The sequence below is a fragment of the Heloderma suspectum genome, chromosome 3 (assembly GCF_057233095.1).
Source record: "Heloderma suspectum isolate Gila_16-S chromosome 3, 16-S_ref, whole genome shotgun sequence".
Lineage (NCBI taxonomy): Eukaryota > Metazoa > Chordata > Lepidosauria > Squamata > Helodermatidae > Heloderma > Heloderma suspectum.
The window spans coordinates 186,822,260-186,845,432 of NC_139460.1; the positions used below are offsets into that span (position 1 = coordinate 186,822,260).

A 23,173-nucleotide genomic window follows, 5' to 3' on the forward strand; every position below is an offset into this window, starting at 1 on the left:
GAAATTCCATTGCTTTAGCTACCCACGCCTAACAAGCAAACAGAAGGGCACAGAGGACAAGCACCGCACCTCCCAACACACAAGAATAAAGGGTTGGAGACCAAGCACCAGCCCCCTCACCCCAAAAAATGCAGATAGGGTGAGCAAGCAGGCAGGAAATGCCCTCTCTTTGTCTGTGCTCCCCTCCCAGATGGAAGAGACCCCAGCCCACTTGGTCCCATCCCAGTACTGCTGGTTTGCATTCAAGGGGAATGCTTACCTTTCCCTTCCAACACTGCCACCCACTGCTCTTGCCCACTCCTAGCAGGCACAGAATGGGAGTAAGGATGCCAGTTTGTAACCTACTAGTTTGGCCAATCGGGGGGGGGGGGATGTCAAAAACTGCAAGTTGAGGTGCGTAGACTTAAAATTATAGAGAGACCAGGTCCATAGACTTAAAAATATAGAGCAACCAGGAAGTTAGCAGACATGTCATTCATACATACATACATACATATATATATATTTGACATGTCTGCTAACTTCCTGGTTGCTCTATATTTTTAAGTCTATGGACCTGGTCTCTCTATCATTTATAGAAATATATATAGAAATCACTACGAGGGTGCCATTAAAAGCCTTGCAGGCACATTTTCGCCCTCAGGAGCCCTGGTGGGGACCCCTGTACTAAAACATGCTTGTTGCCAAGTATTTCAGTTTCTGTTCTTTCTCTTCCTTGAAGTACCTTGGTGTCCATATTTCAGAATGGGTTAAAGATTATTGTAGATGTTTTAGTAGAGTATATATACATGCTGGAAGGTATGACCAAAGTTTTCTTCTGTTCCTCAGGTCTCCCAACATCAGTTTCACATGCCTCAGGAAGTTTTACTGCAACTGGATCTGGGCAGTATGTGTCATATTCCAACCAAGGACCACCACCAGCTAACATGCTCCATGGATTGCCCCCTACCAGCTTGTCTCAGGGCCTTCCCACGGCACTGCCTGTTATGTCTGTTCCTCCATCAGCCCTTCACCTTCCCCCTCAAGCTTCAGGCTTTGCCCTGCCACCTACTTCTGCTGGGGTTGGAGCTTCTAGTTATCCTTCTGCGACAGGAGCTTCAAGGCCTCCCACAATGCAGGGTGCATCATTAGCTGGACAAGCAGTTACTGGGCTACTTGCTTCCCAGCCAAATCATGTGACTTCACCACCACCTCAACCACCTATGACAGGACCACTCCCTGGACCACCAGTGGCAGGCTTGCAAGGACCACCTTCTACCCAGCCTTCCCCACCAGGATATGCACCGCAACAGAATGGTATGTTCATTGCATTTCAGTGGGGATGGGGGTAACAGTCAGTAGGATTTTACTTGGGTGTTGGTTATAATAGGTGGTTGTACTAATTTGTAGTACTCTTCAGCTTGCATATATCTGAATCTTGTAACTGTGTTGCCTTTGTTATCAAAATCCTAGAACAACTATTATTATTGTTATTATTATCATTATCATCATCATCATCATCATCTAAAAGGTGGTCCTGGATATTGCAGCTAGCTTCTTCTTTTTGTAGTTTCTAAAATGTTTTTTCCTATAGATTTAAAAACCTAAATATAAAGGTGGGTTAGCTTGTTATTCCCCTACTGTTTTCTCTTACATTCAGATGACGGATACTTCCATAGTTAAACTTGCTTTGCTTCCTAGCCCAGTGAACAATGAATTAGGGAGATGCTTGTCCTGTTTGCTCCTCCCCTGGGAGGTCTCTTTATTATTGGTAACCATGCTATTTTTGGATTCCTTCATCTTCAAAACTTGTTGTCGTTTATCCGTTCAGTCGCTTCCGACTCTTCATGACTTCATGGACCAGCCCACGCCAGAGCTTCCTGTCGGCCATCACCACCCCCAGCTCCCCCAAGGTCAAGTCCATCACCTCCAGAAAATCATCCATCCATCTTGCCCTTGGTCGGACCCTCTTCCTTTTGCCTTCCACTTTCCCTAGCATCAGCATCTTCTCCAGGGTATCCTGTCTTCTCATGATGTGGCCAAAGTACTTCAGTTTTGCCTTTAATACCCTTCCCTCAAGTGAGCAGTCTGGCTTTATTTCCTGGAGTATGGACTGGTTTGATCTTCTTGCAGTCCAAGGCACTCTTAGAATTTTCCTGCAGCACCACAGTTCAAAAGCATCTATCTTCCTTCGCTCAGCCTTCCTTATGGTCCAGCTCTCACAGCCATAGGTTACTACAGGGAATACCATTGCTTGAACTATGTGGACCTTTGTTGTCAGTGTGATGTCTCTGCTCGTCACTATTTTATCAAGATTTGTCATTGCTCTCCTCCCAAGAAGTCAACGTCTTCTGATTTCCTGGCTGCAGTCAGCGTCTGCAGTAATCTTTGCGCCTAGAAAGACAAAGTCTGTCACTGCCTCCACGTTTTCTCCCTCTATTTGCCAGTTATCAATCAAGCTGGTTGCCATAATCTTGGTTTTTTTGAGGTTTAACTGCAACCCAGCTTTTGCACTTTCTTCTTTCACCTTCGTCATGAGGTTCCTCAGCTCCTCCTCGCTTTCAGCCATCAAAGTGGTATCATCTGCATATCTGAGATTGTTAATGTTTCTTCCAGCGATTTTAACTCCAGCCTTGGCTTCATCAAGCCCAGCATGTCGCATGATGTGTTCTGCGTACAGGTTGAATAGGTAGGGTGAGAGTATACAACCCTGCCGTACTCCTTTCCCAGTCTTAAACCAGTCTGTTGTTCCATGGTCTGTTCTTACCATTGCTACTTGGTCGTTATACAGATTCCTCAGGAGGCAGACAAGATGACTTGGTACCCCCTTACCACCAAGAACTTGCCACAGTTTGTTATGATCCACACAGTCAAAGGCTTTAGAATAGTCAATAAAACAGAAATTGATGTTTTTCTGAAACTCCCTGGCTTTCTCTATTATCCAGCGGATATTGGCAATTTGGTCTCTAGTTCCTCTGCCTTGTGTAAACCCAGCTTGTACATCTGGCAATTCTCGTTCCATGAAGCTAAACCCAGCTTGTACATCTGGCAATTCTCGTTCCATGAATTGCTGGAATCTACTTTGCAAGATCTTGAGCATTACCTTACTGTACGATAGTTGGAACATTCTTTGGTGCTTCCCTTTTCTGGTATGGGGATATAAGTTGATTTTTTCCAATCTGTTGGCCATTCTTGTGTTTTCCAAATTTGCTGGCATATGGCATGCATCACCTTGACAGCATCATCTTGCAAGATTTTAAACAGTTCAGCTGGGATACCGTCATCTCCTGCTACCTTGTTATTAGCAATGCTTCTTAAGGCCCATTCAACCTCACTCTTCAGGATGTCTGGCTCTAGCTCACTGACCACACTGTCAAATCTATCCCTGATATTATTATCCGTCCTATACAGAACTTCCGTATCTTCTTGCCACCTTTTCTTGATCTCTTCTGCTTCTGTCAGGTCCTTGCCATCTTTGTTTTTGATCAGACCCATTTTTGCCTAGAATTTAACTCTGATGTTTCTAATTTTCTGGAAGAGGTCTCTTGTCCTTCCTCTTCTATTATCTTCTTCCGTTTCCACGCATTGCTTGTTTAAAAATAATTCCTGATCTCTTCTGGCTAACCTCTATAATTTTGCATTTAATTGGGCATATCTCCCCCTTTCACTGTTGCCTTTTGCTTTCCTTCTTTCTTGGGCTGCTTCCAGTGTCTCAGCAGACAGCCATCTTGCCTGCTTGGTTTTCTTTTTCTTTGGGACGTGTTTTGTTGCCGCCTCCTGAACAATGTTGCGGACTTCTGTCCATAGTTCCTCGGGGACCCTATCTACTAAATCTAGTCCCTTAAATCTATTCTTCACCTCGACTGCATATTCATTAGGAATATTAGTGAGCTCATATCTCACTGATCATAGAATATAGAATAATAGGGTTGGAAGGGGCCTACAAGGCCATCGAGTCCAACCCCCTGCTCAATGCAGGAATCCAAGTCAGAGCATCCCTGACAGATGGCTGTCCAGCCTTGTCTTGAATGCCTCCAGTGTGGGAGAGCCCACCACCTCCCTAGGTAATTGGTATCCATTGTCTAACAGTCAGGAATTTTTTCCTGATGTTCAGCCGGAATCAGGCTTCCTGTAACTTGAGCCCATTATTCCGTGTCCTGCACTCTGGGATGTTCAAGAAGAGATCCTGGCCTTCTTCTCTGTGACAACCTTTCAAGTACTTGAAGAGTGCTATCCTGTCTCCCCTCAGTCTTCTCTTCTCAAGGCTAAACATGCCCAGTTCTTTCAGTCTCTCTTCATAGGGCTTTGTTTCCAGTCCTCTGATTATCTTTGTTGTCCTCTTCTGAACCCTCTCTAGTTTGTCTGCATCCTTCTTAAAGTGTGGTGCCCAGAACTGGACACAGGACTCCAGATGAGGCCTAACCAGTGCTGAGTAGAGGGGAACTAGTACTTCCCAGGATTTGGAAGCTATGCTTCCATGAATGCAGCCCAAAATAGCATTTGCCTTTTTTGCAGCCACATTATATTGTTGGCTCATATTCAGCTTGTGATCGACAACAATTCCAAGATCTTTCTCGCTTGTAGTGTTGTTGAGCCACATATCCCCCATCTTGTAACTGTGCATTTGGTTCCTTTTTCCTAGGTGCAGAACTTGGCATTTATCCCTATTAAATGTCATTCTGTTGTTTTCTGCCCAGCGCTCCAGTCTATCCAGATCACTTTGAATTTTGTTTCTGTCTTCCAAAGTATTAGCTATCCCGCCCAATTTTGTGTCATCTGCAGATTTGATCAGCATTCCCTGCACCACCTCCTCCAAGTCATTAATAAAAATGTTGAAGAGCACTGGGCCCAGGACTGAGCCCTGCGGTACCCTGCTCGTTACTTCTTCCCAGTTTGAGAATATTCCATTGATAAGCACGATTGGAGTCCGATTCTGTAGCCAACTGTGGATACACCGGATCAGTGTTTCATGTAGCCCACTTTGAGCTAGTTTGCTCATCAGGAGATCATGGGGCACTTTGTCAAAAGCTTTGCTGAAGTCGAGGTATATTATGTCTACAGCATTCCACAGTCCACAAGGGAGGTGACTTGATCAAAAAATGAGATCAGATTTGTCTGGCAGGACTTGTATTTGGCAAATCCATGTTGGCTTCGAGTAATCACTGCATTGTTGTCAAGGTGCTTACGGATGGATTGCTTTATCATCTGCTCCAGAATTTTCCCTGGGATTGATGTCAGACTGACTGGTCTGTAGTTCCCAGGTTCCTCCTTTTTACCCTTTTTGAAGATAGGGACAACGTTAGCCCTCCTCCAGTCATCTGGCACTTCCCCCGTCCTCCATGATTTCTCAAAGAGAATAGACAGTGGTTCTGAGAGTTCTTCTGCCAGTTCCTTTATTACTCTAGGATGGAGCTCATCTGGCCCTGGAGATTTGAACTCATTCAAAGTAATTGGGTGTTTCTTGACCATATGCCTATCGATCTCAAGCTGCAATCCTGCCCCTTCAGCCTGCACTTCGCCTTTGCCAGGGGGGTGATAGACCCACTTTTGGGAGAAGACTGAGCCAAAGTAGGAATTGAGCACCTCTGCCTTTTCTTTGTCATCTGTTATTGATTTGCCATCCTTATTTAATAGCTGAACCACCGTTTCTTTCCTCTGTCTTTTGCTATGCACGTAGCTGAAGAAAGTCTTTTTGTTGTTTTTAGCATCCCTCGCTAACCTCACCTCGTTCTCCGCTTTAGCCTTCCTGACGCCATCCCTACAATTCTGTGCTACCTGCCTGTACACTTCCTTTATTACTTGGCCTTCTTTCCACTTCCTATATGTGTCCTTTTTTGTTTTCAGGTCATCCCTAAGCTTTTTGTGAAGCCACATTGGCTTCTTCTGTTGTCTTCCACCTTTTCTTCTTGTTGGAATTGTTTGCGATTGTGCCTTGAGAATTTCCTTTTTTAAAAGCTCCCACCCATCTTGGACTCCTTTTCTCGTTAGAGTCGCTTGCCATGGGACCTTACTGATCATTGTTCTGAGTTTATTAAAATCAGCTTTCCTAAAATCCAGGGTACGTGTTTGACTACACTCGGCTTTTGCTTCCCTTAGAACCAAGAACGCAAGTGCAACATGGTCACTTCCCCCCAGAGTTCTTGTAACTGCTACTTTATCCACTGAGTTATCTCTGTTGGTTAGGATCAAGTCAAGGATAGCCGAAGTTATCTTCCACACAAGTCAGGAATTTCCTGGAGGGGCCATGTTTTGCAGAATTTGTCTCCCAGCAAATATGGGGGAAATTGAAGTCCCCCATTACTACTACATCATGCTTCCTTAAAACATTGGCTACTTGCTTTTCAAAAGTTTCATCCTCGTCTTCTCCTTGGTTGGGTGGCTGGTAGTAGACTCCGACCACCAGGTTCCTTTTATTCTTTGCTCCATTTATTTTGAACCAGATGCTCTCGATGGGGTAACCAAGCTCATGGGGCTACCAAGCTGATCTGTGGGTCTTCCCTATTCTCTTTAGTCTGATTCTAAATTGTGCAATAAGAAGTTCGTGATCTGAACTACAATCAGCTCCAGGTCTTGTTTTTACCGGCTGCATAGATGTCCGCCACCTTTGGCTACAAAGGATGTAGTCAATCTGATTTCGGTGTTGACCGTCTGGTGAAGTCCATGTATAAAGTCATCTCTTAGGTTGGAAGAGAGTGTTTGTTATGCACAGTGAGTTGTCTTGGCAAAATTCTATCAGCCTATGTCCTGCTTCATTTTGTTCTCCCAGACCAGGCTTGCCTGTAATTCCAGGTGTCATTTGACTACCCACCTTAGCATTCCAGTCTCCTATAATGAAAATAACATCTTTTTTTGGCGTACTATCCAGTAGGTGCTGCAGATCCTCATAGAAGTGATCTACTTCTGCTTCTTCAGCATCTGTGGTTGGGGCGTATATTTGGATCACTGTGATGTTAAATGGCTTACCCTGAATTCGAATTGAGATCATTCTGTCATTTTTTGGATTGTATGCAAGCACTGCTTTAGCCACTTGATTATTAATTATGAAGGCTACTCCATTTCTTCTGTGGACCTCTTGTCCACAGTAGTAGATCTGGTGGTCATTTGATGTGAAGTGGCCCATTCCAGTCCATTTCAGTTCACTGACACCCAAAATGTCTATATTTAATCTTGACATCTCCCCAATAACCACATCCAATTTGCCCTGGCTCATAGATCTTACATTCCAGGTTCCTACGGTGTGTTGATCTTTAGAACATTGGATTCGTCGTTCACCACCAGCACCATCGGCTGCTAGCCATCCTTTCGGCTTTGAGCTAGCTGTGTCATCACATCTGGGGCTTGTTGAACTTATCCTCTGTTCCTCCCCAGTAGCATTTTGACCATCTTCCGATGGTATACCAACGTATCTCTGGTTGTACTGATCCATTTAGTTTTCATGACAAGAATACTGGGGTGGGTTGCCGTTTCCTTCCCCAGGGATCGTATTTAGTCTGACCTCTCTGCCATGACCTTCCCGTCTTGGGTGACCCTTCACGGTTTAGCTCATGACGTCATTGAGGTGCTCAAGCTCCAGCACCATGACAAGGTAACGATCTCCTTTGCTGAAGATCTTCAAAACTAGGTTGTTCAAATTTTGTGGTGACCAAACGCAGTTAATTACATATGTGAAACATCTCAAGAAGGAATATAAAATCTTGCAGCAAAGATACAAAATGTGCAACAAACTAAATCCAGAGGAAGTTAGTCATACTAAAATGTGACTAACTTCTGATGGATCCAGTCCAGTGACTCATAGTTCTGATTGCATGGATTTCTTTAGAAGTCAGTAGGGTGGAGCAATATATGGCCTCCAGGCAAGGAGATGATGGGGGAAGGACTGTCATTTGTAAGCTACTTTTCCTTGTCACTTTGGGCTATAGTGCTGTAAAATGTCTGCATATATGTTCTTGGGTTATAATTTTTAAAATAATGGACAGATTTTTCAGTTTCAAAAATGAGCCCAAAATATGTTGCTGAATTATATTAAAATTGGTTTCATTTAGAGTTCTAAGCAACTTTTTTCAAACCATAACTTGTAGTTTGTACCATCAGAGTCTTGGTTGAATGCCTGTTGGAAAGGGCTTATCCTTTACTATCAATGATGGATTGATTTTAATTGTATTGTATGTTTAATTCTAGCATATAATTTTATTTCAGGGTCCTTTGGGCAGAATAGAGGTAACCAGCCAAACTATAATGCAGCTTACTCTGGGCCAGCAAATTATGGGAGCCAGCCTGGACCGCCACCTCCACCAAAACGTCTAGATCCAGACTCTATTCCTAGTCCAGTAAGTTACTTGTATCCATTTTAGAATTGAGTGTCCTGCTCTAGTAAGTCATGCAGATAAAAACATGCCTCTTTGTAGCTTCTCTCCATTTGCTCCATTCATACTCAATTTCAGCCGTTCAAGAGCATGTTCATACACTACATTTTTTGTCCATGTTGGCAATCCTGACCATCTCCAAGGATGTGCTCATATAGACAAATGTAGTGTGTCAGTTGGGATGATCACAGGTATAGTCTGCAGCAATTCCTGTGATTACATCAGTTGGAGAAGGATCACAGGAATTACCATGGACTGTATCTCTGATTGTCTGGTTCATGTTTGTCTGCATGAATGATCAGAGTGAGCTCACATATATTTAAAAAGAGTAATTTGATTTATTCCTTTGAGTGCATGGGAGGTGTGTATGAAGTAGGGGTTGGTAGCTTATTTGGCTCATGGCTGGCTTATTATGTGATGAGGTGAAGTATAATAGCACTTTGACCACTTTCTGTATGGCGATCCTGGCTAGAATAACAACATGTTGTACAAAACAAGGAGCAGTACAAGCTGAACAGTGTGGTGAGATCTAAAGAACTGTGTGACTAGTTCCACCAAGGGAGCGTTGATGTGTTCCTTGAACAGTAGCCCTTGATGGCAAACGTCTTTTGAAACCGAAGGGAGTTCCAAAAGCAGTTTGTTATATGGCACAGCAGTCAGATGTTCAAAGGAAAGTCAGAAATTCGACATGGCATGCCTAAGCCTTTGGGCGCATCTAAAATAGCTCTTTGCAATCCATCGAATACAGGACTTGTATAAATTTTGGTATAAAACATGAAGATTTGTTTCAGTTTATGTATTGCAACCCACAGGCATCAGTTTCAAGGCAAACTGCAGCAGTATATCCAGTTGTAAAGAGTCTGCTTAATTTCAGTCTTGGTTGTTGGGCGCCTATGTAGTATGTTACAGAAGCAATAAGTGTGTTGCTTTAATCTGTAAAAGATGGTAGCACACCGACTTGGGTCACTCCTCTGATATGAAATGGTAGGAAAACTGGATTCTGAAGAAGAATAAAGAAGAGCACAGAGTTTGACCAGGGGGCTGTTTCCCGCTTATTTTTGCAACTCAGTTCTTCTGGGTTTTATGTCATTGTTCAAAGTACCATAAGCTGAGGTGATGGCAGTGGTGGCTCTTTCTCCAGAGCAGTTTTTATATGCCCAGCTTTCTGCTGTCACTCTAACTTAGCTTGCAGAAGATGAAAATACAGCCTTCTGTGCTGTAAAGACTGACTCTGCCACTTGGAAAGCATACAGGTATATGAGTAGCTGTGCTTCCTTCTGTGCTCTTCCTTTAAATGAAGTCTCAGAGGAGTTGCATCCCCTGCAGTGTGGTCTGGAGCCCATAGTTCTACAGAGTTGAACTAAATAAGCTGTCAACTAGGTCAAGCGGGTGTTCATTGTAAGCACAGTTCCAATGGTAGAGCAAGATGTAGAAATAACATGTAGAACTGAAGCTGGTGTTACCTTCCTTCTTGTTGCGTGAACCGTTGTCCAGTATGCATATGTCTAACAATGATGCAAGTAGAGACAGATAGGAGTAACACTGCTTGGTACTTTTGCTTTACTATTCTCTCTCTTTTCCCTTTTTGTGGCAATCTTACTTCTTTTTTTCTTTTTAAACAAAAAAAGCAACTCAATGAGCTGCCACCTCAGCAGAAACCCAGACACAGAATAGATCCAGATGCAATTCCTAGCCCAGTAAGTGCGGTGTCTCTCTGTCTGCTATTGTCTGCATGTTGGTGGCTGCCTGTGTGTGTCTGCAAAGCAATCTTCTCCTCACTAACTACCCCTGGTGTTAGTCCTTCATCCTTATCCCACCTCTCTTTCTGCGCACAACCTTACAGTAAACAGAATACAACATCACAACCTGTGAAATCCTCTTCACATCACAAATCAAGGGGCAATAGAAACTTGGCATTTAAAGAAATAGATAATCAAGTTGTGTATTCCCATCCTGAATTCTAGTCATTTATAAGCAAAGTACCTCTGGATATAGGGATTTCATTTGTTCATTCTGTACCATGAATTCAGCCAAATCCACTGAAACAACTTCACTCTCAAGTGCTTCTGAAATGAATGGGGACCTTTTCCCACAAGAGGGAATTAGAAGATCCCAGTGGGTGGTACATAACCTGCATTATATACAGACAGCTTATTCCATAACAACAATCTTTTAAAACTCATGTTTGATGTGAAGTTGTTTTACAATTTCAAAACAATCACTTGAGTTTAATTTTTAGCGAGAAGCAGCAGTCATTCTGTTAATGTTTCCCCCTAATATAAATTCATGGGTGAATATTAGAGGGAAAACGGAGATGATACATTGAATTAACTGCTGTAATATTTCACTTAAGCACCAGGTATTAAATGTGGTTTACTAACAAAAGATATTCCTTGACAATATTTTTTTTAAAAGGGAAATTGCTTTAGTTTGCAATAAACTTGTAAATGTCACTTGCCTATTGCCCCTGTGTTGCTGTGTCTTGGGAACAGGCTGAAATTGGTCACAACACTAAAATCTCAGCAACAGTGTTACCAACTTCAGTTAGCTTGTAGACTTGGAACAGTACAATTTTCTCTTGGCATGGTCACTCAACCTTTGTATGCACTCTCTTCACTGGCGTGTTTCAGATCAGAATGTAAAGGTACTAGTTGTTGTCATAGGAGGCATACTTGTAAAATCAAGATATGAAAGGAAGGGAGGGTTGAACATACTAACCGGAAAGGTGGATGCCATGCTAGTATTTAAAAGCAGTTAAAGTAGAGCACACATTAATAGATTGCAAGAGAGAATTATCTTTTCCATAACCTTTTGGGGGCACAAGTAAACACCTGTAATCCAAGAGTTGGGAAGTATTCCATAGTATATTCCAATACAACTGTATTTTGCCTTGCTATTGTATGTTGAGGGGTTGGATGCGGAATTATTTGGGTTCTGAAAACTTGTATGGCCACCCCTTTGGTTACAGACAATCAACTATTACTACTACAGTTAATTAATGGTTATTTAATGCCACCCGTGCTCTTACTTTGAACAGAACTTCTAAGTAGTATAAATCCGACCTGAGAGGATTGTAGTTTAAGGTTGACAGGACAGAATTGAAAGATTTGTCTTGATAAAGAAGTACCATGGGTGGAGCAGGTTATTTGTTAGCAAAACCAGAGAGGCAATAGTTGATCTGAAAAGGCTTTGCAGAAGTTTTTTGAGAAGCATTTTGCAGAAGACTGTGTTGGCTTGATGGATTCTTTTCCAGACACTGGGATTAGTATGTCCAGATCGCACAGAATGGATATAGTAAGAAGACAGGAGGTGTGGAGAGAGCGGTGGGACATCTAGTTTTCTAGGTGATTTTTGTTTGTTTGGAAGATCATTTCATCATGTGAGCCCCCACTTGCACTCTGAAGCGGTACAGCCAAGACACAGGTTCTGTCATCTCAATGCAAACTAGAACTTAGTCTCAATTCTTAAATTTGTCATTTTATCAGTCTTGCCTTGTTTATCATTTAACTTGAAACACCTTGTACTTGGTTTTTTTAAAAACAAACAAATCAGGAGATGACAAACCACTGTTTACAAAATGCTACTGTAGTGCTTTGGCATGACATTCTCAGACCTTGCTGAGCATACAGTTGCAATAAAAGTTGCTGATGAACAATGAGAAGAAACGTTCTTGGGCTCTGGGTTTTAGATTAGTACAGCCTTTCCCAACTTGGTACCTTCAAGATGTTTTGGACTGCAACTCCCAGCATTCCTCACCGTTGGCCATGCTGGCTGAGGCTGATGGGAGTCGAAGTCCAAAACATCTGGAAGGCATCAAGTTGTGGAGGGCTGGATTAGTGGGTATCATATCTTGAAATGTAACATGCTAATTGTATCTCTATCTTTGAATGGACTGTTGATTTATCCCCAACCCTGGAAAAAGCAGACTGATAGAAATTTAAACTAAATGTAGTTTTCTATTAAGTGATTGATTACAAATCTTGTTTGGATACAGCCTAACTTGTAAGTTGTATTATCAGTTTTTGCACAGTGTCTGCTGCACTGCTAACTTGCTGCTTCCCATTCTAGATCCAGGTAATTGAAGATGACAGGAATAATCGTGGGTCAGAGCCATTCGACACAGGAGTCCGTGGGCAAGTCCCACCCCTTGTCACTACCAATTTCTTGGTCAAAGATCAAGGTAAAGTCATGTTCATGAAGTCGAAAAGAACTCCCAGTCCCTCCCACAAAAGGAAGTAGCATGGCTTTCTGGCATAGACACCGTGATCACGTAGGTTTAGATTCGGCATTAAAGGATGACAACATTTATGTTCTGAAGTTCCAGAGTATGTTCTAGTTGCAGATCAACCAACCAACTCTGAACATTTATTACATCAAGCAGTAAGGAATACATGTAAGAAACTGTAAGGGGATTGGAAGTTCAGGATCCAGGGCCTGGCCTGATGCAGCTAAAGCTAAGCAGGTCTGGGTCTGGTCAGTGCCTGGATGGGAGACTGCCAGGGAACCCTATGTACACCACCATAAGCTCCATTGTGTAATAAAGGCAGACTATAAATGAAGAAATAAAAAGATTAAGCCAGAGACTTCTGAAAAACACTGTAAAGCAACATGTTGGAGTAGCTCCTTACTTAAAAGGAAAGTTTAATTTGAGTAGCTGTGTTTGTCTGTAACACCAAAAGATGCCAATTGAACTCCAGAAATTAACTGCTTATGGCATGAACTTTCATGGACACCTCTCCTTTAGTGGTTCAAGTACTAATCTTGTAATCTTCATATATGCTTTATCACTAGACGTGACTAGCACTGATATGTCTAGTTAAATAATTAAACCTGTACAATTGCTGGATATTTGTAGGAGGGAGGGAGAGCGGATGTTGCCAAAGAATGAACCAACATTTTAGAGTTGCCAGAGCCTGCCTAGCCCATTCTGATTGCTTGTGTGTGGGGGATGGGTTTAAACCTGCCTGACATATGTATTGTCAGCATTCAGCTTTACACATCCCCCTGTTTTTAAGGTGATAAAGCCTGGAGTGCCCCTCTTCTTCATAATTTAGGACTTTCTCTCTCCAGCCAGATTGGAATAAGCAGCTGCCACTCCAGAACTGTGGGCTCGTTAGCTGGTCTTATATCCTTCTTTGATTATAGAAAAAAGTTTTCTTCATGGACTGAATGGAGACTAAGAGACTGCTTGAAACATTATCTGGTCTGTGGCTCAAAATAGCCTAGCTTAGCCTCCCACCCCCACCCCCAGATGTGTTGGACTACAACTCCCATCCTCTCCAGCCAACTATTGGGCATGCTGGTTGGGAATAGTGAGAGTTGTAGCCTAACACATCTGGAGGGCATCAGGTTGGGGTAAGCTGGCCTAGATACTTCAGAGCCAAAACATTTCAACTCTACCTACCTTCCTAGCCACCCACCTATTTCTTGTCCGACTCCTTTTTCTTATTTGGCTAATGAAAAATTGCGTAGGCTGCCTGTTTCCATGATCTTCAGGCATTTAATTTCTTGACTGAACCCTGTCTGGGATTGAGCATAAAACTTTCTCAGCGGATGCTGTTCGTATATCTGCCCAACCTGGGAACACTTCCATTTTTAAAATCTGGATATGCCAATAACTCATCAGTAAGTAAAACCAAAGTCACCAGAGCTATCTCACATAATGGGAATAATTTCTAGGCTTGGATCCAATGAACTGCAAACGGAGCTCAGCTCGAGGAAGGGGCTTCCCTACTTTTTCCTCCACATTGTGCCTCTCCCCCTCCCCCCAAGCTGATTCTGATCTCAGGGAAGCCTTGGGAAATGTGTGGGATATAACATGGGGGCTGAAGATTGAGGGGGAAATTGTGGACTCCCCAGCTCACGTGTGCATGGAAGTCCTTCTCCTTGGATCTAACCCTTGGTCTTTGGCTAAGTTTGGGGTTGGGTCTTGTCCAGCTCTTATGTTTCTGCATTCCTTCAGAGGGCAGAATTTGATTTACACAGGCTGAAACCGGAGGAAGTTTTAACATCATGTGCGCACTCAGGGGTACCTTCTTTCACATGGTTCTGCTTGTATCTTCAGAACAGTTTTTCCCAGTCCCCTCACCTTCAGCGGCGGGGAAAGCGCCTTTTGGGGAAGATTTGTCTAGCCCTTGTTCTTCTGTCTTTTTTGGCACTAGGTGGTGACCTTTTTGTTTTCCCAGACCTTTCTTCTATGGTTAATCCAGCTGCAGCAATTTTTATTGCCTTGCTGCTTTGCTTTGATGTATGATTTAACTATTCTAATTGTCTGACTTACATTTTCATTGTTTTTATGTGACTGTTAGCCAACCTGGGAATAGTAGTACCGAAGAGTGGGTTATAAAATCTGTTAGTTTGGTATTAATGTATAGATAGTTTTGATTTCTTCTACTTTTCAGGTAATGCAAGCCCCCGCTATATAAGATGTACATCCTATAATATCCCCTGCACTTCAGATATGGCTAAACAGTCTCAAGTTCCGCTTGCTGCAGTCATAAAGCCATTGGCTGCACTTCCTACAGAAGAGGTGAGGCTGCTATCCAGAGACTTCAGATGAGATAGAATGTAGTTCTTTATTTCTAGTTCACAGGCCCAAAAAACAATTCAGGCAGATGAAATAGCAAGAAGTATACATTTATTATGTCCATTTTCCATGCATATCTCTGATCTTTAATTTGATAAAGTACTCAAATAGATGTTTTCAAAATTATAGGCTATAAGGGTTTCTGTGCCTGATCAAAGGAAGTTACTAGTTAAGCATTAACTACCTTAATTTCTTTGTTTACTGGCTGTGTTCCTGGGAGGCTAATTCTAATTTGTTGTTTAACAGAATTTGACTAGCCTGTTCACTGGTTCCATTGTTCAGGTGAATTCTTCCTTAGATTTGCCTTAGTGATTTAAAAAGCATCCTATTTATTTAACTTTGGGTTTATTTATGTATAGCCTATGAATGAATAAATAAGGCTCCCAAGGCGGCTTACAGATTAATAAAAACAAAATGCCCTAAGGCTTACAATCTAAAATAAAAGGATAGGGGTGTGCGGGAGAAGAAAGAAAAGAAAATAAGAAAATTCAGGCATCAGTTCTTAATATTATATGGTTGTTTTAATGAGCAGGTGGGATGGCAATAGGCTGCTCATAGTTCAAAGACAGCCCTCCAGGAAATAGCCTGGTAACCTGACCTTCCTCAAAATGGCTGTAATACAGCTGAACATTGTTGGTTGTACATGTGGGGCCTTGGCCTCTGGGGCCTGCTAGGAAACTACCTGCTTCTTTTCACTCCTGCCACTGCAAGTAAGGCTCAGGGGGCCCAGATGATACCCCCTCCCCTGAGCTGATGGCCCTGCTGTTCCTCCTCACAGTGTAGTTGGAACTGATGAGTTCCTTAAGGAGGAAAAAAAGGCGGGATATAAATGGAATGAATGAATGATTGATGGCTGCTGCGAGGAGGGGCCCAGCTCAATTGGTAAAAGTAGCAGCTGTCAGTCATTGTTGGGTGAAAGATGTCGAAGCACTTTACATTCTCCCATAGGAATAAATGAAAAACTGAGCCAGATGGTATCTGCATAGTTGGGTCACACTAGAGTGCAACGGCAAAATGGAACCCATGAACTGGCTTTTGTATGCAAGATAATTACAGCTGCCTTAGCCATTCAAAGCATTATAATGGTAATATTTTGAGCCAAAGAACTCTCCATGGAGAAATGGAATATTGTATAGGTACTTTACTTGCAATACATGCTGTTAATTGAGTCAATCAACTTGAGCATTCTGATCAGCTGTTTTATTAGCCAGATGCTTACTGCAGGGAGGTGGGAAAGGCTTCTGGTGACTGTCCAAAAGGTAGCTTCATGCAGAGCATGGCTCTGCAAGTCTTTTTAAAATTTGGCAAGTTTTACTTCCAGTGTTCAGGGACTTTCTTGGCAGCTGTGTCTTCCATCTATTAGGGGAAATAAGACACCCTAAACCAGTTAATGTTTTGAAGTATATGGAAGAAAGGGCGTTGAAGTGAGACTAGCAAAGTCCACTTTCAGAATGCCTGAAATGTAGCACCTGTTCTTTAGAGATGTTTACTCCTTAGTGTGGGCAGGCATTTGAAGGCTTTGTCAAGGGGTAATTTGCTGCCCATCTATAGCCTCAGCAGTGGCGGCACAGTGAATATTTTTTAGAACCATAGGTATTGATTCTGTTTCTCCAGTAAGAATGAAACTGGTACCTTATTTCTGTATCTTTAGATAAGGTGCTCCTAGTTATACAGAAACTGGTTAAATAAGGAGCTTATAAACTTTTAGTTATACAGAACCCTTGGCCTGATCAAGAACTGGGTGTAACTAAATTTTAGATATTCCTTACATCAGCCCACGTTGGCCTAGTAAAATGTTTCATCATTCTAGGGGATAAACTTGACAAAATGGTCCACATACAAAGCTACGCATGAGGTTTTTTGATCATACTAAAATGAGAAGCCCTAACATAGTAATAAAAACACTCCATAGGCAAGAGCCAATTGAAGGAATGCCATGCTTGTATCTTGTCCCGAGGCTGTCCTTTGTTACATATCTTCACTATGACAAAAGTTTCAAAGGTTTAAATGGGGCTAATTTAACCATTGCAAGCTTTGAAGGTGGCAGTAGGATTTCCTGGTTTTCTTTTCTCTTACTTTGCCCCAAGAAGATAAGGGATTTGCTTGATATAGATTTTCATAGCTAGCTTTATATTACAGGACAGATGTTGGAAAAGGTTTGTTGCATTGCTGACACGAGTACTAGAGCAAAGTGCAGAAGGCATGCTCACAAATACCATCTGTGGGGGAGAAAAGGGCAAGTTGCTTTAAATATCATCAATATCCAGATTTTATTTTCTTTCCAGACTCCTCCTTATTTGGTAGACCATGGAGAATCGGGTCCTATCCGGTGCAATAGGTGTAAGGCCTATATGTGCCCTTTTATGCAGTTCATTGAGGGTGGAAGAAGGTTCCAGTGCTGCTTCTGCAGTTGTGTCACTGAGGGTATGATTTTTTTTTACTAAGACAGTTTTGGAGGAGGAGGAGGATGGAAATGGTTCCATTTATGCCACAAGGAAGTGCAAACAGAAGGGTACCCAATGGCATAATCATGTAGCAAATCCCCAGACTACATTACTAATGCTTCGGTGTTGATGACTGGATTGTAAATCTTGGGTTTGAATTCTGGACAAGCAATTAAGATGATCAAGACCATACATACAGTTGGTTTGGTTTTTGAGAAATTTCGCTTCCTTTTAATGGAGCATGCACAGATGCTCCATTAAAAGCTTAAGAGCAAGCTTAAGAGGAAGTCTTCATATTTGCTCACTGTAGCATCAAACACTTGGATGAGTTGGGCAGTCTTCAGCCGTAGCATATCTGGAGATGGTTCCCATACTCCTCTCACCCCTGTTTAAGTAGCAATGGCTATAGCAATCTGGTCTTTCCAGGCTGTGCCTGTAGTATGGCCAGGATTGTGGGTGCGTGCAGAAAAACTGTGGAATATTGCACTGAGTGCAGCTTCATGTGAATCTCTGTTTTCATTTCTTTTAAAGCAAGTTTCTGACCCTTGTGGTTGCGATGATATGCTTGAAAGTATGTAGGCCATAATTGTTGAAATCCCAGAAGCCAAAAAGGTAGACTAACTAGGATTTCACTGGTTAAAGGCAGAGTTCCATTAAAAAAATATGCCAAATAATAAAATTTGCAAAATAAATTATGCAAAATAAGAAACATTATGTAGTTTTTATTATTGATACAAGCTTTAAAATACAGCTTTCTTGGGGTTGCATTTTAACTGCATAAACTAAGAAAAGTAACCTTTTTATGCTGCATATGGCATTGCTATGTTCATCTTAGCATTTCATGTAGGAAGGCAGTTAATGAATGCTACAGTCCTCAAGGAGCAGAGTGATTAGTGTGGCCTCTTTGTGATCTGTAACTCATAATTTAAGGGTGCAATCCTATTGCTGCTAGTCAATGGCTAGACGGCCATAGGGTAGGTCAGTTCCCAGGAACCGACCCCCACCCCCTTCAGCGCTGCCTTGTAGGCAGCGTGAATTGGCTCTGCGCTTGTAAGAGCAGCATGGAGTGGCAAAAACAGGGCGTTGCTGGGGTCAGGGTAGGCCGGGGAAGTTGGAAATGCTGATATGACACATCATATGTGTTGTCCAGCCGCCGCTTCCTGCGCTCCAAGGTTCTGTGGCTAGACAGCCGAAATCGGCTGTCTAGCCGTGAAAGCAGGGCAGGGGGAGCAAGGAGGAGATCCGCTCCTCACCATTCCTCCCGCCCTGCACTGGATAGGCGGTTGCCCATGGGGATGGAGGCAACTGTCAATCCACATAGGATTGCTCCCTTAGGTTAATTCTAAAACTTAACCTTTATATACCTTTATATTTGGTCAGTGTTCTTTGAAATATTTTCCTTTCCAAAGATTAGAGATTTCCTTCTCATTTAGAAAGAATACATATAGCTTGACAACCCCTTAATTAGGGTTGTGTATACCCTGGACTACAAAAAGATGAATTCCGTGAACTGCATAGATTATGCAACAAGAAAAAAAAAGTGTGTTTGCTTACTTTCCATAATCTTGCTTCTGTTAATAATAGGAAATCCTACCGACACAAGTAGTTTCTGAGATTTCATTATCCATACACATTTTTCACCCATCTAGGTCTTAAGGCCACCGAGAAAACTTGCTTTTTTAAACAATTTAATTCTAATTTCAGTGCTTGGTCATGATGATTGGGAAGTACAGACACCTGCCTCATAATATACATATGTCAAATGAGAACTCAGTAATTGTGATTATTGGCTGGCTACAATTTCCATTAATATGGAGCTGCTCTAGTATTTAAGGAAAGGCTGGGACAGCTGACATTAAATGTAATGCATGAAACTGGTCTATAGTTGGATAAACCACAAGTAACTGGACTCGGGAGGCATTTGATAGGTGTAGTTCCTTGCTTACAAGGGGTATTTTCTAGAGTGTCTGTCAAACTCTTCCTTTACTGGTATCTAAATGTGACTTTACTTGCCACAGAAAACATTGCTAACCCCCTCAAGGAAAGTGCTTTTAAGTTTCTCTCATTTCCCTGTCTCTAGTGCCATCTCATTACTTCCAGCACTTGGATCACACAGGCAAACGAGTGGACTACTATGACAGACCTGAGTTATCACTGGGGTCCTATGAGTTCTTGGCAACTGTTGACTACTGCAAGGTATGACTACTTGTAAGCACAGTGCAATGCTAAGTAAGGCCGTAATCTTATACCCTGGGAGTAAGTCCCATCGAACTCAGTGGTACTTACTGCTGAATAGACATGTATAGGATTTCATTGTAAATGTCACCTGTTCCCTGTTGGTCAAGGTAGGCAGAGAGTAATATATTATTATAGGTCTGTTTTATTTATTTGTGATTTATTTAATCAATTTATATACCACTTATATATCTAAAAATATATCTAGGCAGTTTATGAAGACAAAGATTAAAATGCATCATAATAAAAACAAAACGTCATCAATTAAAGTGTTTAAAATATATGCAACCAAAACTAAAAAATACTTTCAGGTACTAAACAAACAAACTGAGCAGCACAATCATTCAGGGGAGGCTGGGGAAAAGAGATAAGTCTCGAACAGGCACCTAAAACACATCACAGTTGGTGCCTCCCAAATACCAGGAGGGAGGGCAGTTCATAAGGTGGGCACCACCACAGATAAGGCCTCCTTCTGGTTTGCTGCCAGATGGCAATCTGCAGGTCACAGCACAACCAGCAAGGACTCCCTGAATTCATCTCCTTTATAATGCCAAGGGGAAAAATTATTTTCATGATTGCTATGTTGACCCAAATAAAGTAACATAAACAGTACTGTATCAGGTTACCACTGTACAAGCAGTAGGTGGTTGTCTGCATACCTGAAAATTGGGCTACCAGTTCTTAAATTCTTTGCATCTGTTGAAGTTGCCATTTGGAAGCCTAGGAAATACCTTCCAGAGTGCAAGCTGAAGAAAGTTCTCATGCGTGTTTCCGTTCCTGGTGCATCTGGCCATTTCCCACTTTATTACATTTCTAGACTGCTCCATCCATTCTATACCAAAAGCTTAAAATAGGTAATGAGCAAATTTCCAATGTAGTCCTATGCATGTCTACTGAAATGTCAATCCCATTGAGCTCAATGGGACTTACTTCAAGGTAGGTGTGCATAGGATTGCGGCCTAAATTGGTCATAAAGGTAAAAATAGAAATTTCTAAAAATCCTAAGTGCCTCCCCTTCTCCAGGATTACCTTCCCTAGGTAACCCAAATAGAAAATTCTTAAAATACTTCAGAAGATGCTTATTTTTTTAGTTTTCACGGGGAGGTAGTTTAAATCTGTACAGAAGCCAAACAGAGAGCTGCTTTGCTCTCTGAATGTGGTGCAGTTGACACTGCATCCTGTCAAGATGTATGTGCTACCACCTTCCCTTTTTTCAGTCTCTAAACTGCCCAGACAGCTTCGGTTATTGGATGGTATAGAATCTTGTAAACAAACAAACAAATAAATGCCCCATTTGAGCTAGGCTGGTGATGCCCCAGATACATAGATGTTAAGGCAAGGTTAGAAGACAGACAGCCTTGGTATGTATAGTTCATTGGAAGTAGGACTGTACACAGTTGAACAGGCGACCTGCATTTATTGTGCTAGCACAACAGCTGCAAGTACAGTGGTGAGAAAAAGTTTGAACCCTAATGATAATTACGGAAATTCCATGGTTGTACCATGATAGCCTTCGTGAATCAAAACCAGTCCTTTTCTAAATATCCAATAGGGTTTATATTAACCACTTTGGTTTCTTGTGAAATAAAACAATGTATAAATTAGGCAAACAATGAGTACTTAAGAGTCACGTATGTGCAAAAGTAAGTGAACCCCTGGTTGCATCAGCTCAATTAAAGGGAATAATTAGAATCAGGTGTTTAAGTAATTAGGTAGATCTTCAGAGGTGAGTTTGGGAGGCCCCACCCCATAAAATGATCAGAAAATTTGTGAGCTTGGTCTTCACCATACAGTTGTGTGGAAACATGTCATGCCATGAGCAAAAGACATCTCTGAGGACCTCCGAAAAGCAGTTATTGCTGCTCATCAGTCTAGAAAGGGTTACAAAACCATTTCTAAAGATTTGGGGCTCCACCATTTCACTGTCAGACAGATATCCTACAAATGGCGAAGGTTCAAGACCACAGTTACTCTACCCAGGAGTGGTCATCCTAACAAAATCTCAGCAAGAACAAACTGGCCCATCATCCAGGAAGTCAAAAAGAATCCCAGAAGAACATCCAAGGATCTGCAGGCCACTCTTGCCTTAGCTAATGTGTTTATGACTCAACAATCAGGAAGACTGAACAAAAATGCTGTTCATGGGAGGATTGTTGTTGTTGTTCAGTCGTTAAGTCGTGTCCGACTCTTCGTGACCCCATGGACCATAGCACGCCAGGCCTTCCTGTCCTCCACTCTCTCCCCGAATGTGCTCAAGTTCATATTCATTGCATCCGTGATGCTATCTAGCCATCTCATCCTCTACCGTCCCCTTCCCTTTTTGCCTTCAGTCTTTCCCAGCATCAGGGTCTTTTCCAGTGACTTTTCTGTTCGCATTAGGTGGCCAGAATGGGAGGATAGCCATGGGAGGATAGCCAGGAGGAAACCACTCTGCTCTAAAAAGAATATTGCTGCCTGTCTGAAGTTCGATAGAGATCATATGTATGATCCCCAAGACTTCTGGAACAATGTTCCACAGATGAGCCAAAGGTAGAATTTTTGGGCCTCAATGAGAAACGTTATGATTGGAAAAAAAACAATGCTGAGTTCAAACAGAAGAACCTCATCCCAACCGTCAATCGTGGTGGGAATGTCATGGTTTGGGCCTGCTTTGCTGCCTCAGGACCTGGATGGTTTGCCATCATTGACACAACCATGAATTCTGCAGTGTATCAGAAGATTCTAGAGGAGAATGTCAGGCCATCTGTCTGTGAGCTGGAGCTGAAGGAAAGTGGGTCATGCAACAAGACAATGATCTGAAACATACAAGCGGATCTACAAAAGAATGGCTGCGGAAGAAGAAATTCCGTGTTTTAGAATGACCTAGTCAAAGTTCAGACCTAAACCTCATCAAAATGTTGTGGCAGAACCTGAAGTGAGCTGTTCATGCAAGGAAGCCCTCAAATGTCACTGAGTTGAAGCAGTTCTGTAAGGAGGAATGGGCCTCAAAACCTATGTGAGAGACTGACCAACAGTTACAGGAAACGCTTACTTGAAGTCATTGCTGCTCAAGGGGGAGCCACCAGGTTCAAAATCTAAAGGTTCACATACTTTTTCACACATGGATATTGAATGTTGAATCAGTTGTGGATAAACAAATGTTGAAAAAGCATCATGTTTGTGTGTCATTGGTTTACTCAGGTTATCCTTTATGTTGGATTATGGGGTTAGATAAAGATCTAATAACATTTTAGATGGGAAAGACAATCCTAAGGGGTTCACAGACTTTTTCTTGCCACTGTATACATTTTAGCAGCCCATATGCACATGTGAGTAATACTGTTCTTCTCTTCCTCTCCTACAGAATAACAAATATCCCAACCCCCCTGCTTTTATTTTCATGATTGACGTATCCTATAATGCGATAAGAAGTGGCCTGGTAAGACTGATCTGTGAAGAGTTGAAGACTCTCCTCGACTATCTGCCCAGGTAAAGCAGATAAGATTGCAATCATGAAAGGTGGCAATTTAAAATGATTAATGTGAGATGCAAGCTTCCCAGGAGATTTTGAGGGACATACTCCATTG

At 42.2% G+C, this 23,173-nt stretch overlaps 1 protein-coding gene across 4 annotated transcripts in view; it reads left to right on the forward strand.

Annotated features, from left to right (window-relative positions):
• Nucleotides 1-23,173, forward strand: part of SEC24C (SEC24 homolog C, COPII component) — an 84,538-nt gene that overhangs the window by 26,780 nt on the left and 34,585 nt on the right. For all 4 annotated transcript variants that reach the window (XM_084845173.1, XM_084845175.1, XM_084845172.1 and 1 more), the window contains 7 exons: nucleotides 829-1,296; nucleotides 8,176-8,306; nucleotides 12,411-12,522; nucleotides 14,744-14,871; nucleotides 17,214-17,352; nucleotides 19,453-19,568; nucleotides 22,951-23,075. In XM_084845173.1, coding sequence (XP_084701299.1) covers nucleotides 829-1,296; nucleotides 8,176-8,306; nucleotides 12,411-12,522; nucleotides 14,744-14,871; nucleotides 17,214-17,352; nucleotides 19,453-19,568; nucleotides 22,951-23,075 — 1,219 coding nt within the window. The remainder of the gene's footprint in view (nucleotides 1-828; nucleotides 1,297-8,175; nucleotides 8,307-12,410; nucleotides 12,523-14,743; nucleotides 14,872-17,213; nucleotides 17,353-19,452; nucleotides 19,569-22,950; nucleotides 23,076-23,173) is intronic.